The 21,303-nt window shown below is 41.6% G+C and overlaps 1 protein-coding gene across 1 annotated transcript in view; it reads left to right on the top strand.

Annotated features, from left to right (window-relative positions):
• The window catches only part of PTPRR (protein tyrosine phosphatase receptor type R), a 213,097-nt gene that overhangs the window by 20,199 nt on the left and 171,595 nt on the right, over positions 1-21,303 (top strand). The window contains exon 2 of the mRNA XM_023644010.2: positions 7,692-7,987. Coding sequence (XP_023499778.1) covers positions 7,692-7,987 — 296 coding nt within the window. The remainder of the gene's footprint in view (positions 1-7,691; positions 7,988-21,303) is intronic.

Genomic DNA, 21,303 nt, shown 5'->3' with positions numbered 1-21,303 from the left:
TTTGATACAGTTTTGAGTGAAAAAAGTAGCTTATGAAACAATAGAGCATAATCTATTGATTTTTTTGGTATATAGTTCTATGAACGTTAACACGTATAGATTCATGTAACCACCACCACAGTACAGAAAAATTCAATCCCCCAAAAAACTCCTTCCTACTGTCTCCCCCCACCCCCAACCCCTAAACCCTAATGATCATTGATCTGTCCTCCATCACTAGATTTTTTCTTTCCCAGAATGCGTATAAATGGAATCGTGACTTTTTGCAACTGTCTTCCTTCATCAGCCTGATGCCTTTGAGATTCATCCAAGTTGTTGTGTGGATCAATAGTTCATTCCTTTTTATTGATAAGCAATATTCCATTATATAGATGTATCACAGCTTGTTTTTCCATTCACCTACTGAAGGACGTTTGAGTTGTTTCCATTTGGGGGCAGTTGTGAATAGAGCTGCTTGTAGATTTTTGCGTAAGCATAAGTTTTATTTCTCTAGGGTAAGTATGCAGAAGTGGGATTGCTGCGTCATATGCTAAGTACATGTTTATAAGAAATGGCCAAACTATTTTCTAGGGTGCCTTTGCCGTCTTGTCTTCTCACCAGCAAGTCATGAGACTTCTACTTGCTCCAGATCCTCTTCAGTATCTGAGTATTGTTAGGATTTTTCATTTTGGCCATTCTAAGAGGTGTGAGTGATATCATGTGAGAGTTTTAGTACGCATTTCCCTACTGGCTAATAGGATTGGACAAATTTTCCTGTGCCTTTTTGCCACTCATGTATCTTTGGTAATGTGTCTGTCAAGTCTTTAGCCCATTTTTAAGTTGATTTTTTTGTTTTCCTACTGTTGAGTTTTGTGAGCTTTTTCTACTTTCTCATGGCAAGTCTTTTGTTGGGTATGTGACTTGTGAATACTTCCTCCCACTCTGTAGCTTGCTGTTTCATCCTCTTAACAGTCTCTTTCCCAGAGCAAAACTTTGTTATTTTGATCCAGTCCAATTTATGAATTTTTTCTCTTATAGATTGTTATTTTGGTGTCGTGTCTAAGAACTCTTTACTTAACTCTAGGTAACAAAGATTTTTTCCTATATTTTCTTCTAAAAGTTTTATAATTGTGTATTATGCATTTAGATCTATGATCCTTTTTGAGTTCACTTTTGTATAAGGCGTGAAGTTTAGGTAAAGGTTCATTTTGTTGCATGTGGATGTCCAATGTTCCAATATCATTTTGAAAAGATTATCCTTTCTTTATTGTGTTTGCCTTTTTGTCAAAAATCAAATGGTGACATTTTCTCTGGATCTCTTTTTGAATTGTCTATTTTGTTTCATTGATTTATGTATTTATTCCTTTGCTAATACTATGCTATGTTGATTACTGTAGCTTTATAGTAAATCTTAGAATTGGGCAGTATTATTCCCCCACCTTTATTCTTCATTTTCAAAATCGTTTTAGTTTTTCTATTTCTTTTGCCTTTCTATATAAATTTTAGAATCAGTCTCTCTCTCTATATGTATATATTTATATGCATATATATATATATTTATAAAATTCTGCTTGGATTTTATTGTAATTGGGGAGAATTGACATTCGTTATGCAGAGTCTTTCTGTTTGTGAATGCAGTGTGTCTTTCTGTTTATTTAGTTCTTCTTTGATTTATTTTCTCAGCATTTTGTAGTTTCCAGTACACATATCCTATACATGTTTTGCTGGAATCATATCTGAGCATTTTACTTTTTTTAACTATTGTAAATATTTTTTTAATTTTCAGTTTTCATTTGTACATTGCTGGCTGATAGAAATGTCATTAATTTTTTTGGTTGACCTTGTATTCTACGACCTTGCTAAACTCACCTGTTAGTTCTGAGAAGGTTTTGGTGGATTCCTTGGGATTTTCTACACAAACAATCATGCCATCTGCAAATAGAACAATTTCATCTTTTCTTCCCCAATCTGTGTGCCTTTCACTTCTTTTCTTTGTCTATGGCGCTGACTAGGCCTTCAGCCCACTGCTGTGTGGAAGTGGTAAGTGTGTCATCCTTGCCTCGTCCTCTGTCTTAGGAGGGGCTCACTGGTCTTTGACCATTAAGCATAATGTTAGCTGTGAGTTTTGTGTAGGTACCTTTTGTAAAGTTGAAGGAGTTCCTTTCTATTTCTAGTTTGCTTAATTTTTTTTTTACTATGAGTAGATGAATTTTGTCAAATACTTTTCTGCATTAATTGATATGATAATGTTGTTTTCCTTCTTTCTTTTTGGCACCTGAGCTAACAACTGTTGCCAATCTATTTTTTTTTTCTTCTTCTTCTTCTCCCCAAATCCCCCCAGTACACAGTTGCATATTTTTTAGTTGTGGGTCCTACGCTGTGGCATGTGGGACGCCGCCTCAGCATGGCCTAATGAGCAGTGCCAGGTCTGTGCCCAGGATCCCAATCGGCAAAACCCTGGGCCACCAAAGTGGAGTGTGCAAACTTAACCACTCGGCCATGGTGCCGGCCCCGTGTTTTCCTTCTTTAAACTATCAATATGGTGGATTACAGCGATTATGTTTCGAATATTGAAGTGGCCTTATGTTCCCAAGATAAGCCCCACTTGGTTATGGTGTATTATTCTTTTTATATATTTCTGTATTAAATTTGCTGATATTTTCTTGGGGATTTTTGCATCTTCTTTCATGAGTAATATTGGTCTGTAGTTTTCTTTTTTAGTATCATCTTTCCCTGATTTTGTTATCAGAGTAATTTTGGCCTCATAAAAGTATTTGGGAGTGTTCTCTTCTCTTCTATATTCTGGGAGAGATGCTGTGGAATTGAGGTTATTTTTTTCTTTAAATGTTTGGTAGAATTTGCCAGTGAAACCATTTGATACTGAAGATTTCTTTTTCAGAAAAAAATTTAAGTAGGAATTCGAACTCTTCCATAATTTGAAGACAATTGAGGTTATTTATTTCATCTTGGTGAGTTGCGTTAGTTGGTGGTTTTTGAGGAGCTGGTCACTTCATCTAAGTTGTTGCGTTTCCATGCAGAGGACTGCACGTGGTGGTCCCTTCGTATCCTTCTCATGTCTGCTGGGTCTGTAGTATGTTCTTCCTTCCATTCAATGTTGGTAATTTGTGTTTTCTCTGTTTATTTGTTAGTCTTGCTGGAGTTTTATCAATTTTTTGATGTTTTCTAAGAATCAACTTTGTTTCATTGATTTTCTCTGTGTCCGACTTTGGATGTAATTATTTCTGCTTTTAACTTTTTAATTTCTTTACTCTGCATACTTTACATTTATTTTGCTCTTCCTTTTTTCTAGTTTCTTAAAATGGAGCCTTAGCTTATTGATTTGAGACCTTTCTGCTTTTCTTATATAAGCATTTGTGCTATACATTTTCCTCTAAGCACTGCTTTAGTTGCATCTCACAAATTGTGATGTTATATTTTCATTTTAGTTCAGTTCAAATGTATGCTAATTTGTCTGTGGTTACTGTTTGACCCACCGATATTTAGAAGTCTGTTGTTTACTTTCCAAGTGTTTGGAAATATCATGGTTTTCTTTCTGTTATTGATGCCTAGTTTAATTATTATGGTCAGAGAATATACTTTGTATAGTTTCAGTTCTTTGAAAATGTGCTAAATTTGTTTTATGACCCACGATATGGTCTATTTGGTGAATGTTCCATGTGCACTAGAAAAGAGTGTGTGTTCTGGTGTCCTTGGTTGGAGCGTCCTAGGAATATCTGTGAGACCCAGGTGGTTGATGGTGTGATTCTGTCTTTCATAATCTTGCCCTTGCTGATTTTCTGTTTGCTAGTTCTATCTGGTATTGAGAGAAGAGTGTTAAAATCTCCATCTATAATTGTAGATTTGCCTGTTTCTCCTTTCATTTTGGTCACTTTTTGCTTCATGTATTTTTATGCTTTTTTGGGGGGTGCACACACATTTAGGATTACTATGCATTCTTATGTACATTACATCATTATGTACATATGTAACTATGTAATGTCCCACTTTATCCTTGGTAATTTTCTTTGCTCTGAAGTCTACATTATCTGATAGTAATATAGTCACTCTAGCTCTCTTTTGATTGGTGTTTACATGATAGACATTTTTTCCATCTTTTCACTTAAAACTTATTGATTCATTATAGTTGAAGTGAGTTTCTTGCTCTTCCACAACTCCATCTGAGTCCAGGGTCACGTGGTGGGAGGACAGAGAGAGGAGAAGCTGGGATAGTTGGCTCCATGCTCCTAGAATTGCAGCTTCACCAATATGGAGGAAGAGTCCCCTCCTGCAGAGTTCAAATCCTGTGGACTGTGGTTAACGGCCAGGCCCACAGCTGCCATAGGATCGCCTGGCATGGAGCATGGAGAATGGAGAAAAGAAAAGGGACCCCCTATACTGGGTTTCTTCAATTACTCTATTTTTCATTTCTATGATTTCCACTTGGATTGAAATATGCCTATTCTCTTTTCCTTAAATTTCCTATTCTTATTTTTCCTTTTTAATCTCTTTTGATGTTTTAAGTCAACTTATTTTAAAGCCCCTTCTCTTTTTCTCTTTTATTTATTATTTCATAGATGAGAATGTTTCCACCTCTTCTGTTTTCTGACTGTCTCTCATGGCAGGAGTCTCTTGGTGTGCTTTGTAATTTTTTTAATCTATGAGTATGTCTCCAGTGGGACTTTTCTTCCATGGAAACATGAGGATGTTCCATTTATATCCTAGTTTCGAGAGACATCACGATGAGATAATTTTTCAATTGCTTCTGTCTAAGACCCTATGCTACATACAGGTTCTAAAACATTTTCCTTTTGAGCTTCTGTGGACATGCTATTGGTTTCCTCCTGCTCTGCTGCTGCTCCATCTCTCTTATCTTTGCTGGCTCCTTTCATTCAGCTTCCCGACACTCAATATTGGACATCTGCAGTGCCGTGTCCTCCACGCTCTTCCTTTTTTCTATCTACTGCCAATCACTTGGCTTTAAATTTTATCTGAATTGGATGACTCACAAATGTTTCTCCAACCGTGAACTACACACTTAGTTATTCAATTTCTAATTCAACATCTCCACTTTGATATTTAATAGGCATCTCAATTGTAACATTTCCAAAATGTTTACTTGAGTATATTCATAATGTTGAAGTGAGAGAGGTGATAGAGAGGTGGCATGTGAAGACAGAGAAGACAAAACTAATTCAGACACTAGCTCAGTGGTCCTCGACTTCAGAGTCTGAATGTGAGAATTCCATTGTAAATCCAGATTCCTAGGCGATGTGTCTGGAAGAGATTCTGCGATGGTCGTTCTCAGCGGGATCTGGGGACCTGCCTCTTAAGATACCAGGTGATTCTGATTCAGAGATCTAAGCACAGCACTTTGAAAACGTTTTTCCTACCTCATGGCTCTGGGGGGCTCCTAATACTATGCTGCCACGTGGGTCTCATTACTCAAGGACAACTCAGGACTAAGTCCTTTCCCTTATACAACTGGATAAGGCTGGGAAATTTTAATTGTGTTTCAATTGCACATAAAATTAGATTTTTTCCACTTTTCCCTGTAGGCCAGTTTTAGCACAAGAGATCTTTTAGCTGGACTCACGTATTCTATTTAGATAAGGTGGCTCTGAAAAGGTTTGCCAAGATTGATATCATATACAAAGAAAGATTGACAGTAATTGTGTATTTTATCCGTTCTTCATTCATTTCTCCCCGTCTCTCAAATCTGCATTCTCAGATCTTCTAAGCTGCTTGTTTCTTTCTTATTGAAATTCATCTCCACCCCCCACTATTTTATCTTTTACTTCTCAAATCTTGCCAGGACCTGTACCTCTCTTTTGCATGTTGGTCTGTATTAACATGCCGTTTCAATAGCACTGTCATGGCAGATAGAGTTTTCATGCTACTGAACATGAAAGATTCCTCTTTTTGGAAGGAAGAGTCCTTCAGGTGAGAAGCCCAAATGCATTCAAGCATTCAATATGCCTTTCCCAAAGCGAGGGACCATCTTTAGATGAGGAGTATTAAAAAACTCAACTAGGATAGAAATAATATGCCTGTTCTATTTCTTGACCCCCGGCTGACCACTTCATTGCTGCTCTTCACAATATCAGACTCAGTTCTCTGAGGGGGAAGGGGCGTGCTCAACTTCCAGGAGCGCGGAAGCCCTTCTAGGACTCCAAGGCATCACTGAGTAAATTACTTTTAGTAACATGCTAAATGAACACCTAATATACATCTAAAACACTTTAGAACCATTCTCCATTAATAAAATGCTGCAAAATAATAACTCTGAAGTACCCCATTCTGAATTTCATAATATTGAATATGTTCCTAATGCTGGTTTCATTTCCAATATAAAGAACTCTTATTTCAGTCAGAGAAACAAAATTTACAGTGATTTCAAGGAGATCACTCCCCAGTCTTCATCTTTGGCAAATTATGGTAGCTTGATTGCTTTAAAAAAGTTACTGTCCAGTCAGCATGCTCAGGACAGGAGACATGATGATCCATTTCTATTACTATTTCGGAATCCACAGGAAATGTGATTGTGATTTGAGTGATCTGATACCCTACAATGATTCCCAAACTCTCTGTTTCATCATGGGAGAAAGCACTTGAGCTGGTAAGAAAATAACCCGCCTTTATATCTGTAAGCGAAAGTTGTAAGCATACAGGTAAAACAGAATTGCTGAAGATGCTAGAAATATACGCCTGTCACAGAAGTCCTGAGAGAGGACAAAAGCTATAAACCCAGAAACTCCTCTAGTATAAATACTCAATCAAAGTTCTAGGTACCCCAGAATTCTTATAAAAAGTGGTAAGTAAATTTCTCAGGGCAGTATTTGTACAGCTTATGGATGCCATAGGCACCCAGGGAGAATCTGGATGCCCAGGTCACATGGCCCTGTGGGTGGCATCGCCACATCATGATCCACTCCCTCCACTTATCGTCTTATGCAGAAGATCTTAAGTTTGCATTTCTAATTGATGTTTGACCTAGTGATGTTCTCTTGACTCACATGTATTTGTTACCTATTTTCTCCTGTGGTCAGTGACAAATAGGAGAAACAGTTACTCGATTCAACGGGTATTTAACTAGCAGAGGAAATAAAGGTGAAGGTGTTACTTTACCTGGCGGCCGTGTCGCTAAGTCAGAAGGAGAGATTCGATATTGCTGCACAACCGGAAGTTGCTGTCGCAATGCGTATGCTCAGACTTCTGCTCTTAGTGAGCTTAAAATATTCAAACTTTAAAAAAAATTATACAAAGTTAACTATAATACAAGCAGGATAAAGTAGTATGAAAGAAGAATTGCATGAAATATGATTGATTAAAGGGAGAAAATCTCGAATAAGATCTAAATGGTTATCATTTGGGGAACAGACAGGAAATCTGGGAATAGAAGCCCGGCAGGTGTGAGAACTGAGCCTGAGAAACAGGAGAGAATTCCTGACTAAAAGAGGTGTTAGAATATCAGACAAACAGGACTTTTTCCAACTACACCCACTTCTGTCCACCCGAGGTCTCTGAGATGCCTGCAACCACCAAGCGAGCTGTACCTGTTGGGGATGATGGAGCAGGGGGAAACGATGGGCACACTGACCTCAGTCCTTCGCAGGTCTTCAAGCCTCCTAAGGGGGTAATTGTCCTGGTCGGATGTTTCCACTCATCCACTGAATAAGGTCTTTGATTTTCATTTCTGCTTCTTCTTCTTTCAGGGTGCTTTTCGGGAAATAATGCTCACTTTTTGGAAATTCATCAGAAGAGCAGAAAGCCAGCATTCATTTACCACCATGCACAAGACATTGAGAAGAGCCTGGATGAAGCTCCACAAAAGATATATAAACACAGCTACCGCTCCTCTTCTGAAGCTCAGATAAGCAAACGCCACCAAATTGTTAATTCGGCATATCCTCGACCTGCGTATGACCCATCGCTCAATCTGCTGGCCGTGGCTGGTCAAGATCTTGAGGTGGAAAACCGTCCACTCCCAGCAGCGAATGTGATCGTGGTGGTAAGTACCGCATTTCGCTGAAGCTGATGCTGATGTTTCCTCCGTGGCTGGTGCTCGGAAAAGACACTAATGGCGAACGGCTCTCCTTGGGTCTCAGTGATTATTTACCACAGCACTTCTCCCTCTCTGATATTTCTTTTCTGTTGCTTGCGTATTGTCTGTTGGCTTACTCTTGAATGCGAGCCTATGAAATAAGAAAGCTTGTCTGCATCGTCTGTGCTCAGCACAGTATATGGTGCCTAGTAGATGCTTTATAAATATTTGAATAAAAAAGTGCTTTAGGAAGGCCTCTCCATGACAGCAGACCATGCCCTGTGGTCTGAGCCTCCCGCCCTGTGATAATCTTTTCTGAGCAGATAGGCCTCAGTCTCAGCTTCTGCAGCTAAGTATACTTATCAAAGATCTTCTGGTTGCTTGACTCAAATTGTAAGAAATGAGGAGACCTCTGGAAGGGAGGGGCTGCTGCAGCGGGAGAGTAGTTTCTGTCACTAGAGCAAATAAGATGGTTTGGCGGTAATTGGTGGATAATATTGCTGATACTCCTGAGCAAGCATCACCCTTGATCAGTAAGACGAGGCAATGATCCTGTTGTGTGTGCTCTTGGGTTGTGTAACCCGGCCAGAGGTTCCCACTTTGTGGAGGTGTCAGAGTTGAAAGTCTTGCTGAGGCTGACACCCTGTTTACACTATGGTCCCTCTCAAGTTTAAAATCACAGTAGGAGGATCCACCTTAAAACTACAAATCAGTAGTTAAATGGCTGTTATTGCATTTCTGCCCCAAACTATAATCAAATATGTTGACTTTTAAGGCCATGATAATTCAATGAAACCATGGTTGCATTTTGGCAATCTCTCTATGCACCAAATGTAATTAAATTTAACAAACTTTTTTTCCTTTCCTTTATTTTTTATCTGCTACGTATAGGACACTTAGTATTGAGAATCAAAGATCATTCATGGATGCTTTCAACTAGTGTCCATGGAGTGTTTGTTATGAACTAGTCTTCATTTGGGATATCTAGAAAAACAGATAAATGGAATGGAGTCTGGTTTTGCTTGAGAAATGTCTGGGGGGAAATGTCAGTAATTCAATGAAAACCATACATTGAGAACACAAGATGAGCTCTTATTAAGAGAAAATATGTGGGTCATTTGGTCTGCTGAAACCCGTGAACAAATTTTCTGCATTTACATGATTAACAGAGGTTTTGAGGGTGAAAGCCACATACTCTCTCTCTTCCGTGTGGATGAGTGATGTTGACGGTGTCGCTGTGTCCGGATACGCCTGTGTGAATGCCGGGGCACATGGGAACTTTTCCTCTAGCGACCATCATATACCCCCCGTCGTCCATTTTTAAAGTCGCTGCGAATTACAGTTCAAGAGGTTTGTTCTGTCTTGTAATGTCATGTCCTGTCTAGCTAATTTACCGTTATGGAGGATAAAAGGTATCCATGAGGAATTCTGACAGGGCATTTTAATGTTAGCTGGTTTGTGGTTTGGAGATTCCTGGAGAAGCTGTGCTTTTTCTTTTAGGAGATGATGACGTGGAGGCGACGGCCAGTTTGGTGCATTCATCTTCCCTAACCTCCCTCGATCTGGTCTTACCCGGCCGTGGCTTTGGTAGCTGACGACAAGAATTGCTGGCGCCAGTGTTTCCCGTGATCCACTTCCTTATGCACAGGGTGTTTAGTAGGGGAACCAGGGAGGGGGTTCTTTTTCAGTAAGTCAGCAGCGTTCAGCTTACTCAAAAAGCAGGTCAACATCAATCAAGTATCAGCTGGTTTGAAGGTTCCTTCTATTCAGAAAATAGGTTTAGGAATGGAGTGTAGATGATGAAAGGGAGGTATTCTGGTGGCTGAATGACTTTGATGGAGTAACTGATGTGTGTTTGTGTGGCTGAGGTGTACCCGTGTTTATATTATGTGTATATATATATATATGTATACACACATAGACCGTATTACCTGAGGCTATTGCAGTGGTACCAAAGGATTATTTGGTGGCTTAATTTATACCCAAATGATCAGTGTCGGTGAATATCATTTTCCTGAATTAGGGGAATTATTGGGATTTTTTTTTTCAGCCAGAGTAGAAAACCACTCCCAACTTCTGAGATGTACATGTAACTTTTAAGACTTCCGAGCCTGGACGGAGCGATCACGTTTTTCCTCCTCCTATGCGTCTTTCTCTCTCTCCTGTTCCTGACGTTAAGGCAGTGAGTTTTGGAATGAGAAATGTGACAGTGACGTGAAACACGCGTGTCCCTCCTCCTTTGCTGAGTCCGGTTACCCCCACAAAGCATTTTAGAAAAGCATTTGTCCAGAAATGATGTTTTTCTCTGTTTCTTCTTTCTCTTATAATCAGGAAAATTTGTAGTTTATTTATTCCAAGGAGAGGACAGCACAATTAGAATGTTTATTCCAAAGAATGCTAATTATGTTCCAGAAGCTCAATTAAGAAGCTGTTATTAAGATTTCTGTACAAATGCAATATAGAGGGAATATGAATGTCCTCAGAAAACAAACAAACAGCAAATGGTTTAACCAAATGTGTGCTGGAAATTCCGTAGATGTATGTCAGGCCACGAGGCCACAGCCTCGAGGACGAGGTAACCCAGGGGTCTGAATGAAAATCGTAGAAAGGAATCAGCTACATGCTCTTCCAGCTCAGCAAGTTCAGCGGAGGTTGCTGAGAGAAGAGTGTTCGAGCCTGGGCAGAATCTGAGGAACTGGGGCTAGGAAGGATTTGGAGTATAAAGAGTGGAAAGATTATGGCTTATGCCACAGGGTGGACTTGAGGAAGGAAAATAAAAGGAAGAAAAAGAAGGAGGAAGAGGAGGAAGAGGAGGACGAGAGGAAGGAAGGAGAAGGGCGGGCAGAGCAGGCGAGAGAAAGGAGGGAGGGAGGAGGAAGGAGGAGGCTCAGTTTGGGGAAAGTATGGTAAATTTTCCCAACACAAAATTTAACTTTGTAAGTTAAATTCTATTTAAGTTAACGCTAATGTTAATTTTCATCCTCTGAAAACACGCTCAGTGATCACTAGATGTCAATGTTGGAGCCAGAGGGTGAGAGGTGGAAGATCTGTGATGGCCATTCTGCAGATAATAATAAAAAATGAATTATAGTGTCAGAGTTCATTTTATTTTTAAGAAAGTCTAGAAAAAGAAATTCTGTAATCTACTTCAGAAATTTGGTTAAATTTTTGTTCTTTTCTTAACGTAAATGCTTCATGTTAAGCTGTAAGCTCTTCTTATATAATCACCTTTCTTTTTGTCCCAAACATTTGCATTCTGGGAAGCTTTGTGCTTATATTCCCCTGCTCTTGCCGTACTCCTGCAAAACAGTCTTGAGGCAGACTCCATTCTGTCCTGACAGTCAGCCCGCCATCTGCTCTGTCTCCATTTCTACTCCTACAGCAGCAAGAAGGTGCTGGAACATGTTCTGGGAACACTAGAGGTCAAGCTTAGGCAACGTCCCTGTGGTCCAACTGGACCGCTCAGCCCATCTGCTTGTTTTGGATCATTAGACTCAACATTAGGATGACGGAAGTCTTAAGAGAACTGGTTTAATTGATTACCGTACTAATTGGGTTGAATATCCTCATGTACAGAGAATAATTTGATAATAATTATGACTCCAAAAGTAATGTGCTTTCATAGAATTTCAGAATAGTTTGAGATATAGAGAAAGAAACAGAGGAAATAAAACTAATCCTTAACTATTACATAACAATGTTATCTTGATATATGTAGGTAGCCTTTAAGCGTACGGTGTAGACTTTTTTAAAGAAAAATATGGAATCTGCATACATAATGTTTTGTAGGATTTTTTACTTAGTTTATGTTATGGATACCTTTTTGTGTCATTAATTATTTTTGTATAACATCATTTCTAAAAGCTGCTAAAAATTCCATTGGTTAATGGATTTTACAGTTTTATGTATTGAGTTATATTCCCAGCACATTCAATGATTTAAAACAGCTAATTCTGAGAAGGAGAAATAAATGTTGAATCTCTCAAATAGAATATTCTTTTCATTGCAACTGTCTAATATTACTGAGAGAATTTAGGGGGTTTATGTTAAGAACTACTCTCTTTATCAACTCTAATGAAGATAATTGTAACATAGGAACTATTTTTTTTCACTTGGCCAACTTCTTTATGTTCCATAGACCTTAAACCTTAAGCAAGAGAAATATTTAAGGCAGCCAAAGAAGTTAGCAGGACAAAAAATGAGAATGTTCTGTTAAGAACATATAAAATGTTTCATTTCAGGACTTTTCATTAAGAAAGATGGAAAGTGCTGTGTCTGTTTATGCTGCAGCCTAAAAACTTTTTTCAATTCAAAATTTCCACAATAGTATAAAAAACAAATGAGGTCTGCATATGAACAAAGAGGGTATCTTTTCTTTGGAGCAAGAGTTTACTTGTAAGGTCTCTCTACAAATTCCCTTCTGCTTTTCCAGCTGTCAGAATCTCTCTTGCACACTCTGCAAGTGACTTTGTCCCTTTTTCTTTATCTATTTCTCTCTAATCGTAAATATGTGTAAGTCCTGCTTATTTGTGTGTATGTGGGGAGGGCTGTTTGTTTTCATTATGTAATCCTTTACTTTAAAATCTGACCACCAACAGGTAATCTTGTTGGGCTCTCTGGGCATCTGGCCCTGCCCGTGCGTGATGGGATTAACCCCATTTAGCAAATGCCTTAGTTCTCTCAACCTGATCCCTATAACTCAGATGGGAGAAACAATTTGTTCCTTCCCCTTGTTTTAGGAAAACCTAGGAGCTGGAAGTCTCTGGAAGGTTCTCTCCCTGCGCACGGTTGTGACGCTGACTCATTGGCCACTTTACCTTTAGCAACTGAGCTCAGCACAGCTGTGACTTCATACCACGGGCGACCACATGGCCATCCAGGGACCAAAGGCTCTGCATCGCCTGCCCTTTCATCTTCTCCCTTCCCCACAGCACGTGCTTCCATGAGCCAGGACTGTTGTCCAAGTCCCACTTCTAACGCCAAGGTGTAAAGGGAAAATTCTTCTGTGTTTCTCCTTTACTCTACATTCTCGACTCTCAGTATGTCACTTATGATGGTTCTGTCACCAAATGTGAACAGGGGGCAGGTTCCCCACACTGTACAGTTCTGTGACACCAGCTGAGGGCCCTACAGTTTAATTCAATTCTGACACTCCCTGGAGACGGCCTCAGATCCCACAGGTGAAGGGCTCAGTCCCACAAGACTGCCCCCCCTCCAGACCCCTGTCTCGAGTCCAGGTTGTTGCATGTGCTTCTGACCCACTGGCTAAAAGTCAGAGGTTCCCACAACCCTCTTCTCAGGCTTGATAATTTTCTGGAGTGGCTCACAGAACTCAGGACAACATTTTACTTACTAGATCATCAGTTTATTATAGAAAGATGTAACTCTAGAACAGGCAGATGAAAAAGATGATAGGGCAAGGGATGTGGGATGGGGCAAGGAGCTTCTGGGCCTCTGTGGGAGCACCACCCTCCCAGCACCTCCACCTGTTCACCAACCCAGAAGCTCTCTGAACCTTATTCTTCTGGGTTTTTATAGAAACTTCAATATGATAGGCATGATTGATTAAACCGTTGGCCACTGGAGACTGATTCAACCTCCAGCCCCTGTCCCCTCCTCAGAGTTGGCAGGTGGGACTGAAAGTTCTGTCCCTGTAATCATTTGGTTGGTTCCCCTGACAGCCTGCCCTATCCTTAGGGGGTTTCCAAAAGTCACCTCGTTAACATAAATTTAGGTGTAGTTAAAAGGGCTTATTATGAATAATGAAAGATACCTATTTCACCTTCATGGTTCTGAAGTTATTTTTGGAACTGGGAGCAAAACTAAACAGTATCACCAAAGATGCCGATATGGCTCTTATACAGGAATCTACAGGGTTTTAGGAGCTCTGTGCTAGGAACTGTGGATGAAGACCAAACTAGTTTTTCTTACTGTAAATCACAGTATCATATCACCTTAGCCATTTATCATTCTCTTTTCATATAGAAAATTGGTCACAATCTGTATTTTAAACGTCTTCCAAATTTTGTTTTTGAAGTCGATCCAGCTGCTTTCATATCCCCAAGTGGCTTCTTTCCTTGCCTGCCCGCCATATTGGGACCACGTGAGTCCAGAAAAATGAGTCAAGATGACATCATCACCTTCCCTTATCTTTCAGCTTAGCCTACGTTTTCATATGATTTAGTCTTTTAATTGAAACAATAAGTTTGCAAGAGATAACTTTATAGAAAAAAGAAGAAAAGACCCACCTTTGAAGGGTAGGCCTGATGTTCACAGACAGTTTCTAAGATTGCAGCAGAGCTATGTGCCTGAGGACTGTCTGCTGTCCTCTCTGGAAATGACAGCCACGTGGTGTGAATCCCGAGGGGCCTGGGAGCCTCAGAGGACTGAGGACAGGCATCGAGACAGTCAGGGCTGGAAGCTGTGTTGTGCGGAGATTTCGTGGACCGCGTTTATCAGTGTCATCCAGTCAGTTATTGTGAATATCTGGGGTTCTGCATGTGTCTGTGTGTCTGTGGTTCAAAAAGTTGCCTCATTATGTCATGCTCCTATTGCTGACCTCTGAAGCTGCATTGTTTAAGAATTTGATTATTTTTCCTGCCTGAAAACATGGCAACTAGAATTAGGTGTTTAACCAGACAAAGAACATGTTTTTTGTGCTTTAAAACATCAAGTTGCTTTCTCTGTCTTTTTTAGAACCTTCTGTTTTTTAAATGGGAAATATTGGGCAGCAAATAGCAAAATCTGTATCGAACAGGCCACTAGGCAAATTCTTTGTAGGTAGGCTTTTAAAAATCAGCAATCATTTTTAATGGGCAAATGAATAAAAAAAATTTCTTCATGTGTGACAAGCAATGGTGTCATCTATATTCTTAACTATAATTTTTAAAGTTATAAGATCAAATGAATAAAATCAAGTCTGTGTCAAGCTGGATTATGAAAAATAGCCAAGTTATAGGAGACAATACATTTTTGGTGAGTAACTAATATAAGTCAGTCATGGAGCCTGGAGAAGAATATGTAAGTAATATCTGTAAGAGACTAAGAATAAGCAATATCTGTAAGGCAACTGGATTCTCAAACATGGAAAAGGTTTGAATGGACACCTAATGCTCGCTCCTTCAAACACTCATTCATTCAGAATGTTATTGAGTGCCTCCTGCGTCCTAGGCGGTAAAGCAGACCCCCAGGTACAAGGATGTCAAGACAGACAGACCATTGCAGCCACACGGCTCACATGCTAACAGGAGAAAGACAATAAAGTGAGTGAACAACTGAACACGATAATTTCAGATGGTGGTAAGTTCAATGAAGAAAACAAATCGAAGGGGTGGGTCCCGTGGCTGAGTGGTTAAGTTCGCGCGTTCTGCTTTGGCGGCCCAGGGTTTTGTTGGTTTGGATCCTGGACGTGGACATGGCACTGCTAGTCAGGCCATGCTGAGGCGGCCTCCCGCATGCCACAACTAGAAGGGCCTACAACTTGAATACACAGCTACGTACTGGGGGGGCTTTGGGGAGAAGAAGCAGAAGAAGCAGAGCTGTGTGCCTGAGGACTGTCTGCTGTCCTCTCTGGAAATGACAGCAAGATGGTTGGCAACAGATGTTAGCTCAGGTGCCAATCTTTAAAACAAAACAAAACAAATCAAAACTCTGTGGCAGGGAGGAAGTGGTGGGGACGATGTTTATTGGATATTGAGGGATTCTGTGGGATTTTCAGGGACCCTTAGGGACTGAATCAAGGCGTGGCTCCTCATGGAAGCCGTGCGGTAGAAGGATTACTGTGGAGGCCACAGCGCAGTGTTGGATCCCAAATCAGCTGCTTACTAATTGTGTTATTTTAGTGACTTCTCTGCATTTCAGCTCCCTCGTTTGTAAAAAAGTGATGCTAATAATACCCATCCTATGGAACTGTTGTGGGAACTGAATGAGATAAAGAATTCGAAGCACTTGGCATCGTGTCTGACGTAGTGAGACCCTGAAAAGAATGGGCTGCTATTATTAGGGTTTTCTGGAACAATGGAAAGTATGTCTTACTACTCGTAGAACCAGGAATACTTGCGTTTCTCCTGAGCCACTGGCTGGGCTGTAATTATACCTTTAGATGCTGTGGGTCACGGTTCCCCCTTTCTCTTGACTGCTGGAAAGCTGAGAGCCGAGCTCGTCGTCTGCCACTAGCGGACACAGAGGGCTTGACTGAGGCTGGTTTGTTGGTGAACTCGCCTCATTTTGGCTGGATGTTTTCTTTTATTCACTCATTTTCCTTTTAATTCCATTGCCTCATTTCCTTACTTTTTTTCAATTTTCTTTTGTGTTATATGCGTTTTGTAAGCTGCCATGAATCCTTTCTGTGGCACGTTCTGTCTAAACAAATAGTCACAACAACAAAGTAGCAGTCAGTGTGGACAAGCTGAGTCTGAAGGTTCCGCAGCAGGAAATCCCCTGACAGAGAATTGGTTTACCCCTTGGATCTGAAAAAATAATAAAATATGGCTGCTGTGAAGGAATCGCAGTGTGTGTAATGACTGTTTGGCTCACTGCTCAGCAGGCCTGCCTCAGCCCATCGCTGTGCCAGGGACCAGACTGCATCCCACTGAGAGCAGCTGATGACAGGTGGTTCCAGGAGGCATCCAGTTTCATACGCCTGTTCTGCCACTCACTCCCTTCATGATTTTGAGCAGGTCAATGCACATTTCTGAGTCTTTGTCCTTCTTTTTTTTGTTTTTGTTTTGTTTTTTTTTTTTTTTTTTAAAGATTTTATTTTATTTTCTTCCTTTTTCTCCCCAAAGCCCCCTGGTACATAGTTGTATATTCTTCGTTGTGCGTCCTTCTAGTTGTGGTATGTGGGACGCTGCCTCAGCGTGGTTTGGTGAGCAGTGCCATGTCCGCGCCCAGGATTCGAACCAACGAAACACTGGGCCGCCTGCAGCGGAGCGCGCGAACTTAACCACTCGGCCACGGGGCCAGCCCCCTTTGTCCTTCTTTTTAATGGTAATTGTCACAGCTGACCCGGGTGCCTCCTTTGGATCTTTCTAGGGTCCGTGAGTGTGTTCTGTAAAGCGTCACACGTTGTCGTGATGTTGGTTGTCGCTGTGGTAACACTGATGGTGATGACGATGATCGCAGGCCTGTCGGTTTTGTTGCTGGTCTGCTCTGATCTTGAGTAAAACCCCAGCTTGTAGAGGGCTTCCAGCCTTGCTGTGGAAGGCTGGGAGGCAGCCTCACACTGCAGATGAAGCCAGCAGCGTCCCCGGAGCCGTGCGGCACGCAGCCCACACCGCGCACCGGGCCTTGCCTGAAAGCTCGGCTTCTGTCCATTGCTAACAGCTGGTTCTCATCAGCGCCCTCCTTTGCTGAGCGGCTGCTCGGTTCAGTGACCGGCCCTTCCCTTCCTCTGAGTTTCCTTTGAACTCAGATCTCGCCGCCAGCCCCACCTGTCTGCTGGTAGCTTTTCGTGTTGCATTGGGCATCTTCTGTGAAACACCCGCCTGCTGCTCTGAGCTGCTGAGAGCCGCTGCCTTCCCGTCGGCCAGGGTGTGCCGACACCTGCGACTCCTTTTCTGCACCTGAAATTTCCTGAGTAAAATAATATAGCGTATAATATATAAAATATATAATATTCAAATAATAATATATAGTAAATATATATTTAACATATAATGAATATATAATAAATAAAGATAAATACACAATAAATCCAATATACATGTCTGTATAAAATCTAATTATGTATTAATAATACATAATTATATATTTATGTAATAAATAAATATAATAATATATAATAAATATAATACTTATATATAATATGTGAAAAGTATAATACTATATAAAATAATGTATTTCAGAAGTAAAATAATATATTTATTGCCTTTAGGATCTTAACATTAGCTGTATTGTCAGTAGCTTCTGTTATAATGAAGACTTTTATTTTTTAAAGGTATTATTAATCCAAATGCAGAATAACTTATTGATAACCTAATAATTTATTAATGTAATAGACATCTTTTATATACACCCTTGGAGAAAGAAGAGCATATATATGTATGTGTGTGTGTATATACATATATGTGTATATGTAATATATCCATAAATATGTATTGTTTGTTCATTTATGAATTTTATATATATGAATGAATAAGAATTTTCAAGAGGGATTATTTATCCTGTTTTATTAATAGATTGCTAAAGTATTATTTTCCGCGGCTGTGGAGTGCACCTCCCCCCGTGGTGTAGAGAGGGCCTGGCCGACTCGAGGGCTCTCTAGCAGTGGTTGGTGGTTGTTCTCTTTGATTTTTGCTGACCAAGGGAGTAAAGATTATTACAGTCAGCCCTCCTTATCCTCGAGTTCTGCGTCTGTGGATTCAACCAACCGCGGACTAAAAGGCCTGTGGTGTTTGCCTCTGTCCTGACCACCTGCAGCCTTTTTTTCTTGTTGTTATTTCCTAAACGATACAGTGTAACGACTAGTTACATAACGTTTACATGGTACTGGGGATTATGAGTCATCTAGAGACGGTTTAAAGTATGTGCGTAGGTTGTGTGCAAACACTACACCATTTCCTATAAGGAACCTGGGTGTCTGCAGAGTTTGGTGTCCACTGGGGTCCTGGAACCAACCCCCCGTGGATACCCAGGGGACTGGACGAACATTTGCATTTCCACGACTGTGAAAAAGGAGCATCTGTCCTGTGTGTCGGTTGTGTGGATTTCCTCTCATGCACGTTGCCTGTTCTCCTCTTGTATATCAGGTTGATTATCCTATGATCATTTATAACCTCAAATCTCCAGCTTAGGAAAGGATGATCACTCCATCACGACACACTGATGGACTCTTGCACACCACACTCTGTGTTGTCTCGCTCTCCCTGGGTCCCGCCACGTCGCTGACGTGGTCCCTACGGTGTCCTAAATGCCGGGTCTGGGAACATTTATAGTCTCTCCCACCTCTCCCTGAACGTGCCGCTGGTGTATTCTCATGGTAAAAGTGTAGCCTGGACAATGACCGCAGTAGGGTGTAGTGGAGACAGCCCCCAGAAGGAGAGAGAGCACGTGAAGGGTGTGGTCCTGTGCACCCAGCACCCTCCCAGGGAATCGAGTCTTTGTCACAGGATTCCAGCTGTTCGATTCCGTAGGTTCATGTGTAGTGAGAAAATCCTTCCTCTCTCTTAAGGACTTTTTCATCCATCGTTTAAATTTCTTTGCTTTGGTTTTCGAGTCAACAAAGCTGACTTCTGTTCAGGGCTGGGTCTCCCATCCAGCTTGATTTCAGGTGAACAGACTCCAGCAAAATGGGTTTTGAGAATCCTGCTTCCTGAGCAGTTGTTTCTCACTGTGAGTGAAAACACTAGATGTGCGGATTCCCCGGCATCTTTATCAGCTCGCATGGTTCCCTCAGGGGTCCGCCAAGCCTGGGCACCGACGAGAGGCAGCGAGCCTTGGAGCTCAGTTCTGAACCCAGAAGGCTGGCAACCTGGTCAGTCCACACACACACACAGTGACGCCTGGCGTCTTCCACCACCTCGATCTCCACGTTGACACGAGGACCAGTGGAGGAAGTGGTCTTACCGCCCCCACCCCATCTCACTCACTCATGTGCAGTTAAGCCCAGAAATATGAGACAGAAGGCTCATCAGGGACCAAAGAATCTAGAATCAGGTCATCTGAATCTCAATGTTTCTCATGAAAAATTAGGTATTAACTGCCCCATTTCTGTCACAAGGATTTTAGTGAGGATCAAAGCAATCGGTGTGTATGAAAACACTTTGAAATATTTATGTTACGCACAAATGTCAGGTACCACAAAATTGTTTTACAGTTCTGTGTTGCATCTCTTCCAGTAGGAACGTCAGAATCTCTGGATGGGTGGTCGTAGCCGCCATCTATCGAGTTCCTATGCACAGACCCACTACCAGACCCAGCTCGTCTAGAGAGTTCGTTGTCCACCTCTGCCTCGTCCTAGGAAGCAGGGGATAGTTGGCTTGGGAGCATCAGGGTGTCCCTGCCGTCCTTTCTGGAAGACGCTTAAGATGGGCCCTGTCTCATGGGCCGGGCTCTGGGGCCAGGCTTCAAACTGGGCAGACCCTCTCCAGCGTCTGTGCACGGACACGCCTGTCTTCACATGCATTGTTCCCTTTTGGGTCCACGATGCCTGCCTTCTTGTGCACGGAACATACCTGTCTACACGTGCACGGACCACACCTGTCTTCACACGCACAGAACATGCCTGTCTTCATGTGCACAGACATGCCTGCCTTCACACACATGGAACGTGCCTGTCTTCACGTGCATGGAACATGCCTGTCCTCATGTGCACAGAACACACCTGTCTTCACATGCACAGATACACCTGTCTTCATGTGCATAGACATGCCTGTCTTCATGAAGCCTGTTTTATGTGCCATGATATGATCGTCCATAGATATGAGAGAGACTAATTTTACAAACATGAAACAAAAGCTGCATCTGAACCTAAGTTCCATTTACATCCATATTTTAAATGATCTTAAAAAAAATAAAATGGACTTTTAAAAAAAATGAAAGGTCACTCCAATCGATTCTGTTTAAGGTCTTTATGAAAAATATGGTTGAGTGCAGAGTTAAAAAATAAGATTACTAAATTTATTTCCATTGTTTTTTGTTTAGAAAGATGGCCTATCTTTTTAAAAACAGGCTCGAAAGAGCCACTCTGAAGGCCAGTCTGTCCCCTTTTGCGCCTTCTCTGCTGACCGTCCTTTCTCTCCTAATGGGAATGAGGCAGGGTGTGACCTGAGGTGATAGATCCCTGCTCAAGAATGTCACCTCCAGCAGCTTGTCACAGCCCAGGCCTGAACCGTCAGGGGATGCCCTACTCATAGCAGCTCGGAATTCCCGGGACACCCAGGACGGAGAGAGTCTGAGGTGCACGGCGCTCAGGTACTGAGAGATTCTCTCACAGGAGTTTTCAGGTGCTGCCAACGAAGGCTTCACTTATGCAGCGTGGCCTATTGGTCAGGGGTGATCCCGCGTGCTGTGGTCGTGAGGCCCCAGGCCCCCAGCCTTGTCCTGAGGGAACGAGTGTGACTTCAGACACATAGTTTTGCCACAAAGAGAAAGAACGATCTGGGCCAGAACAACCTGTAAGCACAGCGAGGTCCTGCCAGGGCTGCTGTGAGCGGTGGCAGGGCAGGGCACAAGTGTGGACGCCCCGGAGGAGGGTGTGCAAGGGAGGGGAGTGACGTGGGGACAGCTCTGCAGACAGACAGCTCCTGGACCCTGCTTCTCCCTCAGGCTGAGTTTCTGCTGTT

The sequence above is a fragment of the Equus caballus genome, chromosome 6 (assembly GCF_041296265.1).
Source record: "Equus caballus isolate H_3958 breed thoroughbred chromosome 6, TB-T2T, whole genome shotgun sequence".
In the NCBI taxonomy this organism is placed as follows: domain Eukaryota; kingdom Metazoa; phylum Chordata; class Mammalia; order Perissodactyla; family Equidae; genus Equus; species Equus caballus.
This window is presented reverse-complemented; position numbering and strand designations above follow the sequence as displayed.